Raw genomic sequence first — 8,237 nt, 5'->3', positions numbered from 1 at the left:
AACAAGTTTTGATGTAAAATTATTTTGTCATATATAAATTTCTATAACATAGCAACTCCAGTTTTGTTTTGTTTTGTTTTACTGTTTACACAGTATAACCTATTTACTTTCAACATATTTGTGTTTAGTGGATAGTTTTTGTTTAATGCTTTCAATGTTTTTAAAATGTATTTTTTAAAGTAATCATACAATACAATTCATTTTTTCTCTTGATGTGCAGTTTTTGGAATTTTAACATACACGTAGATATATGTAACCATGCCTGGGATAGGATAGAAAATAATTCCATTATCGCCCAAAATTTGCTTCCTACAAACCTAATCCCTAACATACAATGATATTCTGCCTTGTGCAGAGTTGTTATTTTACCATCGTAGGTCAGGGATTCATATTACATTATTGTCAGTTTCACTATTATTTGACATTTATTTTGTGGATTGTCGTTTTTCTTCAACTCTTCTGAGGCTTTGTATTGTACTTAAGGTCTGGTATTTTCTGCCAAAATTGGGAACGCTACTACAGCATTGTCAGATTACCTAATCTGAATGGTGGCTTAGAAATACAAGGTCTTTAAAAAAAAAAAGAAAGAAAGAAATACAAGGTCTTTGGTGACAGCTGAGCACCGACTATGCAGTTACAAATGCATCCCCAAGTATGCCTGGCATTCTGTCTCACCCTCTTGCTCCCAATTGATTCTGGAAAGCAAATACAGTGTTAACAATAGAGTCCTATACTGTTCAGGTGTAGAACTGACCTTTGTATCATCGTTAATCCTTGTCCTCTCTTTTCAGAGACAAGAGTTAAGTTAAAACTGCATGAAAACCTTTTCTGAGCCACAGGGCGAGGCAGTTTTCCCTCTATGCGAATCCAAAGGATTTGGCAAGATTTTCCCCTTCTCAAATACCGCCCCCCTACTCTGACCTTCACGGCTTCCCAACATTAGGGAAAGGCAGGAAGTTTTCCCTGTGGTTATTTTTTGTGACGACATGATGGGGCAGGTTGATCAATGGGGGAAAACCCACGTTAGAACACGCCTTCTGTGTACATTCCCAATATTTGCTATAAGTAGGGCCATCCCAGACCCAGGCTACTGTCACAGCCCAGGAGCAGGCTTAGCACACCGGGGACCCAGCACTGGGCAGACCTATTCCTTGAGCTGAAAATGATGTGCAGTAGCAAGAATTTGCTCTTGGCTGCTCTGATGTCAGTGCTGCTACTCCACCTGTGCAGCAAGTCAGAAGGTAAGTATCACTCTCTCTGCTAACGCAGGAGGAAGAACTATTTTCCTTTTCCACTAAGCTTTGAGCTCACTTGGGGGTCCCTTAGGGATGGGAGCCTGTTAGAAAGTCTTCAGAAATGATGGGAGTTGCCAGCTCATTGGCGAGGGAGGAGGGAAAGGTTACTGCTGCCGACCAGGCTTTTCTCTCTGCTGGCAATCCCAGCAGATTGGGGGTGGGGTGGGGGTGGAAAGGGAGCTCTTAGAGACCCCCAGGCTCTGCAACAAGGCCAAAGTGCTCTTTCTGGGAGTGATGTAAGTGGTGTAACATTACCAGTTAATTGGGTCAATTCTGAAATGTAGGGAGCACTCCCACATTCCCAGCCTTCGCACCTCTCAGCTAAATAGTAAAGTTCAAAACTCACCCGTTATGGGCAGGTTATGGCATCTGCCTTTGCCATCCTTACATGGCTCTGGGCCCATCTCTTGCATCCATAGGAATAACATTTATTCCTTACCTTATAGCAGGTTGTAACTTAACCTGGGGGGAATGTCCAATAATTTCTTTATGACTGTCAGAGCACATGATGCTTGGAGACAGGTGTGTTCCTGAAAAGGCATGTGTTGAACTTTTATGACCAAAATAAAAAATTTCCACTAATATCACAATTTCAAAGTGCTTTTGCAGCCTCTGTAAGAGGCTCCTATAAATTACATTTTCTTTATAACTTCTTGCCTTTCCCCTCCTCTCAATACTCGGTGGCCAAATAATAGGTTAAGATCTCCATATTCATTCAGTTTTGGAATTTGGAAGCTTATCTGTAAGAGTTTCTTCAAGTGGGTGGTACTCATGTTCTTGAGTGATTATGGTGAACTTAAAATAAAACACTGTCAGTTTGTGGTTCTTGGTAAAGATATTCCTTTTATTAGGGGTCATGTGCTTCTAAACTGTATTTTTGAACCAAAATTGCCCGGGCACAGAAAGCATTTTTTTAAAGAGAATTGGAAACTATGTTAAATCAGGTCTCAAAGACATTGGAACTCTTTCGCTAAATAGTTTATTTACTGTTTGGAACTACAACTTCAAGTAGTTCCATAATACCTATCACAGAATACATTCATTTGTGTAGACTCAATGCTTGTTATTTCTTTTTAGCAGCAAGCAGCTTTGACTGCTGTCTTCGGTATACAGACCACGTCCTTCATCCTAGATTTATCGTGGGCTTCACACAGCAGCTGTCTAATGAAGCCTGTGATATCAATGCAATCATGTAAGTTATTAACTGATTTTAATTTAATTGTATCAGGAGTGCACAGGAATTTCAAGTCTAAAAAAATGCTTGCCTTTTTGGAATTTCATTCAGAAATAACTGAAGTGGCAAAGATACCTCTGTTTTGATAATACATAAGTACTTCAAAGTTTAAATAGGACCGGACTAAGATGAAAGCTTGGCTTTTTAGAAAAAGAAGAGTTGAGGGCAAAAATAACTTCCTAAGATAAATGTATAAGCACCCAACAGGCTATTTAATGAAAATATGGGTGGCGGCAATTTTGAAATGAGCATCTTCTATGAAGGAATGCTTGGGGCTATAAGTATAAGCTTAGTCATTATACTTTCACTTGTAATATTCTTGATTCATACAGGATATTATACTTTAGAATGATATAAATTATTAGTCAGATATACACATGGTTAGTGTAACCCCCAGCAACAAAATTAAATAATAATTCGAAGACTTTATTTTCCAGCCATTGCTCAACCATCTGTTAAGTTGCAGAGGAAGTAGGCAAGGGCCCTTTTCATTTTTTGCATCAAGCTTTATCAGAAATAATTGTTTTGGGCTTCTGTTTAATCTCTGAAGCAACTAAAATGCTTAGCGGGTAGAGCAGTCAGCTGGAAGACAAAATTTCCATTGTGTGTTCCATGAAATAGCTGTTCAAAAATTTTTAAACAAAAATCAAATTTTCTGTGTTTTTTTTTTTAAAGCTTTTACACAAGGAAAAGATTGGCCGTGTGTGCAGATCCGAAGAAGAACTGGGTGAAACAGGCTGTACGCATCCTCAGGTAGGGGATATTTACCGTCAGCCCCTCTTCAAATGTCTGGGCCAAAAGCCATGTGCAGAGTAGTGGATCATAGGCTCGCTGGGACCCTTCAGCCTAAACACTGTAGAATTTTAAAGAGGAAATTTGAGTTGGACCATGAAAGTAAAAATGCCCCTTTTCCACTTGCATCATGTTTATATTTTGTACTTTAAGGATTTTCACAGGATGTGTTGGTCCTCTATGCATTTGACAGTCACTAGCTTCTTCATTTTCGGTGCAAAGATGCCTCCTATTTATATACTTTGCAGACTGCATGATATTTGTGTGTCAGAAATGAAAAAGCAAAGAGTCAAAAAGAGATCAATAGTTCTGATTTCAATTGATGCTAATAAAAAGTAACATGTTATCAGTATGAACAGAAGTCACCTAATACAAAGGTGTCATCGACGCTGAATTTAAAGATGCGACCTAAGGATTCAAGCCAGTGTCTGACATTAGCCAGCTGAGTTGCGTTGGGCACAGCCCTTCCTCTCTGAACCTTGATTTCCTCATCTAGACTCTGAGTTCCTGGCACCCAGAGATTAACAAGAAGTAATCTTTAGTTGCAAAGACATTCCTACCACCCAGTCACCCTGTCTTTGCTTATTTTTTTCTTCTTTTTCTGTTGACAGTCAAAGAGTCAAGAAGATGTGAAAATGGATGCTTTCTGGGATGGACCTGGACAGAGCCCAACAACAAAGAAAGAATCTAGCTAGAGTTGGCAGTTGAGAGTTCAGCACTTACCTGATTTTTGTCTCATTGGACTTGTCCAATTAATGAAGTTGATACATATTGCATCATAGTTTGCTTTGTTAAGCATCACATTAGAGTCAAACTCTATTTTATGTTAAGTTATTTATATATATGTTTGTGTGTGTTTTGCTATTTAATACTAATTTCCTATGAACTGTTTGGTTTAATATGAGGTATCACGTTATGTGTAGAGGAATGTGGTTATATGGACTTTCTTGTAAGCTGCAAGCTATTTGTAAAAAAACTATTTAACATTCTTCTGGCTACAAAGTTTTGTTCCTTAAACTGTTGTAATTAACCTGTAAAGGAGAAAAATGATGATAAAAATAAATATTGAAAATAAAAGAATGAACTAAAATTATTTATGGGTAGAGTTATATAACACTTATTAAGATATATACTAAAATATTGTAAAAATATTTAAAGGTATGGTCATTACAAAAATTCAGGGTGGGGAGACGTTATATTTACCTGTTTACTTCTGCCTGGTTGCTCCTCTTATCTCTGTTCCTTATGGTCCTGGACTTCATTCTATATAAATTATAATGAAAAGGTGCTTTACTATTTTTATTTTTTATTCAAAGTCATCCAAACCAAAAATTAGAAAACCAAAGTCATCCAAACCAAAAATTAGAAAAATCCTAAATCTGAGATCTATAGCTCAGTATAATTATTGATACAGATATAAAAAATTTCAAAATAAAAAGTGTGCCCATACACTTTGTGACCTCAGGGACATAACAGCTACTTAGAGACCATCCTGAGAAATTCCTTTGTCAGTCATTCTGTCATCAGTGAGGGACCTAGGAATGGGCATTTCAGCACTGAACCATTTGTCTGTTTTCAAAAGTCCTCCTGGGTCACCTTTAAGCAGTTTCCAAAAACAAAATGACTATGGGGAGGGTTCTAGACACTGATCGCCTCCCTAAGTGGAGGAGAACTTCAGGTGCGTGAAACCTAGCAAGAACCCAGAAATCAGACAAAAGGGTCCTGAACCAGGGTAGCTACTATTGCAATGTTCATGCAGCAAAGCTCATGGAGAGGCTGCACACAGCACTTGGGACAGTCTGCCTCATATTTCAAAGGCCACAAGGGTCACTGGAGACAAGCACACTCATGATATGATGCAAAATCCAAACCCACGAACCCACAAAGCAGGGCAATGGTGGGTCACTGGTGTAGAGTCAAAAGCTGTAAGTGGCTCAGTCAGCCTGGAAGGCATCTCTATGTCCAGGAATAATAACACTGAGTCATCAGGGAAAGTATGCTCAATATCTTGTTTGTTTATTCTTCAAACATGGGTTTATTATATATTATGTGACAGGTACTGAGCCAAGTAAAGTTTGAGATACGAAGAGATTAAGTTAGGACTTGGTCTTTGCTCCCAGGTAATTAGGGCTGAGCAGTGAGGTAAGAGGGAGGGGACAAGAAAATCAGCTCTTGCCACACATGGTATGAACACCTGGATACAGAGAGTCCCAGAGTGCTGTAGAGCATCAGTTGAGAGCTTCCAGAAGGAAAGAATACTTGGTTGAATCATAGGAAATAGTCAAAACTTTGTGTTCTTGAACTATGATGATGGCGATTGTATGTGATTCCATACTTGAGCTGAGGTATGAAGGGCTGACATGAGCCACTCAGTTGGAAAAGCAAGGGGGTGTTTGGAAATATCTGGGGGCATATTTTAGTTCTCAGAATGTCTGAAGGTGGGGTATCACGGGTTTTCAGTGGGCAGCAGACAGGGATGCTAAACCTATCGGAATGCACAGGACAGTCCTGCACAATAAGAAATTGCCCCATCATAAACGTCAATCGTGCCACCACTTTGGCAAACTGGATGAAGCAGAAAGTATTCAGGGGGTGGGGGTGGAGGTGGAGTAGTAGCAGGTTAGGCTACACTGTTATCTCCACCAAGTCTAGCGGTTTGAACTTGAACATGGGAGCACTGAAGAACCATTGAAAAAGTCAAAGCAGGGGGGAAGGGAAGTGGAAGGGAAAATAGAAGAAGTAGTAGACAGAGCAGCAGTGAGTAAGGTTAGACATGGCGAGAACTCAGTGAGGGCCACTGTGGAAAGACAGGGGCAGAAGAGCTGAATTTGGGATTTCTAAGAATCATCCTAGACCTCCTTCCCACCCATACTCATTACCGTCTCTTGGAACAGCACAGAGAAAGCAGGCCACGGTCAGCTTCCCCTTCCCCCCCGCCCCCCCTCCCCCCCATCAGACTGATTCCTGAGCGGTCTGGGCAAGGGAGCTTCACAGAGCCCGAGAAATAGCACATTTGGGAGTGCTCTAAAGGTGTCTGACTCGAAGACTACCAATAGCACTAGTAACTATTAGCTGAGTTTCTGGAGACTGAAATTTCCAGGCCAGAATGCCAATTTATTAATCACTGTGAAAACATTCCAGTGTCAAGTACACAGCCATGAGCACATGGGTGGATCAGCGCATTCCCCCTATGACGTCGAGCTGGAATCGCAAAGCCCCATTGCTCAACCTGGGATCGCAGGGCCCAGCTGAGGCCCCACCATACAATCAGTGCTGAATTCCATAGTCTCCCTGCACTAACCATGTTGTTGGATTAGGGAGGTCGCTCCCTAATACACAGCTCTTCTTCTCCTCTTTTTATTATTTTTTTCATTTTGGAAAATGTGTATCCTTCTATTTAATTTATGATTCAGGGGCGGATGGGTGGCTCAGTGGGTTACGCGTCTGACCATCAGCTCAGGTCATGATTTAGCAGTTCGTGGGTTCAAGTCCCGTGTCTGGTTCTGTGCTCGGAGCCTGGAGCCTGCTTTGGAGCCTGTGTCTCCCTCTCTCTCTGCCCCTCCTCTGTTCACGCTCTGTCTCTGTCTCTCAAAACATAAATAAACATTAAAAAAATTTAAATTTCTAATTAAGGTATAATTTACACCGAGTAAAGCACATGAATCTGAGGTGTACAGCTTGGTGAACTTTGGCATAGGTGCATACCTATTTGACAACTCCAGGCCATTCAAGATGTTAAATGCTTTTAGCCCCTGGAAGGCTCTCTCATGCCCCCTCATGTACGTACAGCCCTGGAATAACAGCTGCTCTGCTCTATTTCTTAATAGACGAATTCTCCTCTTCTTGGTTTAGTACGAGTAGAACTCCACAGAATGTACTCTGGTGTTTGGCTTTTTTTCCCGCTAATGTCTTCTGTCTTTTTAACTTATTTTTAATTATACATGTAATACACGAATTCATTCTCATCCTTAGATTCCGGTGATTGAGAAGTAGCAAAGGCCTCTTTAAACTTCCAACAAGCCCCCTTCTCTCTCTAGAGGTAGCGCCACAGGGTGGATTTTGCTTTTAGTCTGAGTGGCCTTTTCTGTCTGTGCAATCTTCCTGAGAACAGAGATCTCCACCACTAATTTACAGTTAGAGTCTAATCCTCTCTCCCTGGGGTGAATCTCTGACCACTTGAATGCATCTCAGTTTTTCAGCCATACTTTTGTGACTCTGTGTAAACTGCTAAGGCAATGTCAATTTGGTTTGTATTCGCAGGGGCAGCTCCAAGTTCTTCAGCACCTCACCGATGCCTCCTTTTACTGTAGGCATCATTAAGAGGCCGCAGAAGATCAGGATGGGGTAATAATGCCTTCTGACTCTGGCAATCAACTCTGTAGGTCATTGGTGATTTTAGAAATAGGGATTGAAGAATGAATAGCGATAAATAGTTTGGCAGTGAAAGTAAGAGGAAATGGACACTAGAAAGACAGACTTCCCCCCCCAAAGATGGAAAAGTATTGAAACAACCAGAGAAAGAGAAACAGACTGACAGAAGGAGAAAGAGAGAATGGGAAGATACTGAGGATATTAAAGAGTAGAAGATTTAAAAATTTTTAAAAATCCTTTTATTTTTTTAATTTTTTTATTTTTTACAAATAGTTTATTGTTAAATTGGTTTCCATATAACACCCAGTGCTCATCCCCACAAGTGCCCTCCTCCATGCCCATCCCCCCCCCCACATCCATCAGTCCTCAGTTTGTTTCTCAGCATTCAAGAGTCTCTCATGGTTTGCCTCTCTCCCTTTCCCCCACCATTTCCCCCCTTCTTCTCCCCCATGGTCCTCTGTTAAATTCCTCTTAATCCTCCTATACGTGCAAACATATGATATTTGTCCTTCTCTGCCTGACTTATTTCGCTCAGCATAACACCC

General features: G+C 40.6%; 1 protein-coding gene across 2 annotated transcripts; it reads left to right on the top strand.

Moving 5' to 3' along the window:
* Nucleotides 1-1,076: 1,076 nt before the first annotated feature.
* On the top strand, nt 1,077-4,073 carry CCL20 (C-C motif chemokine ligand 20). 2 transcript variants are annotated; one of them, XM_039257599.1, is made up of 4 exons: nt 1,077-1,241; nt 2,376-2,487; nt 3,205-3,282; nt 3,933-4,073. In XM_039257599.1, the coding sequence occupies exons 1-4, from the start codon at nt 1,163-1,165 to the stop codon at nt 3,952-3,954; spliced, it is 291 nt and encodes a 96-aa protein (XP_039113530.1). In that variant the 5' UTR covers nt 1,077-1,162; the 3' UTR covers nt 3,955-4,073. The 2 variants fall into 2 exon arrangements, with proteins under 2 accessions (XP_039113530.1, XP_039113529.1); XM_039257598.1 differs by having other exon boundaries at nt 2,373-2,487.
* Nucleotides 4,074-8,237: the final 4,164 nt, after the last annotated feature.

This window comes from Hyaena hyaena, unplaced genomic scaffold (genome assembly GCF_003009895.1).
Source record: "Hyaena hyaena isolate Hyena2069 unplaced genomic scaffold, ASM300989v1 scaffold_628, whole genome shotgun sequence".
NCBI classification, from domain to species: Eukaryota; Metazoa; Chordata; class Mammalia; order Carnivora; family Hyaenidae; genus Hyaena; species Hyaena hyaena.
The sequence above is the reverse complement of the archived record's forward strand: the minus strand, read 5'-3'. Positions and strand labels throughout refer to the sequence as shown.

Excerpts from the sequence above, each read along its gene's own strand:
- CCL20 (XM_039257598.1), top strand. The coding sequence starts at position 1,163 with ATGATGTGCAGTAGCAAGAATTTGCTCTTGGCTGCTCTGATGTCAGTG. Across the intron at positions 1,242-2,372 it reads CCTGTGCAGCAAGTCAGAAG|CAGCAAGCAGCTTTGACTGC; the intron begins GTAAGTATCACT and ends ATTTCTTTTTAG. Across the intron at positions 2,488-3,204 it reads TGTGATATCAATGCAATCAT|CTTTTACACAAGGAAAAGAT; the intron begins GTAAGTTATTAA and ends TTTTTTTTAAAG.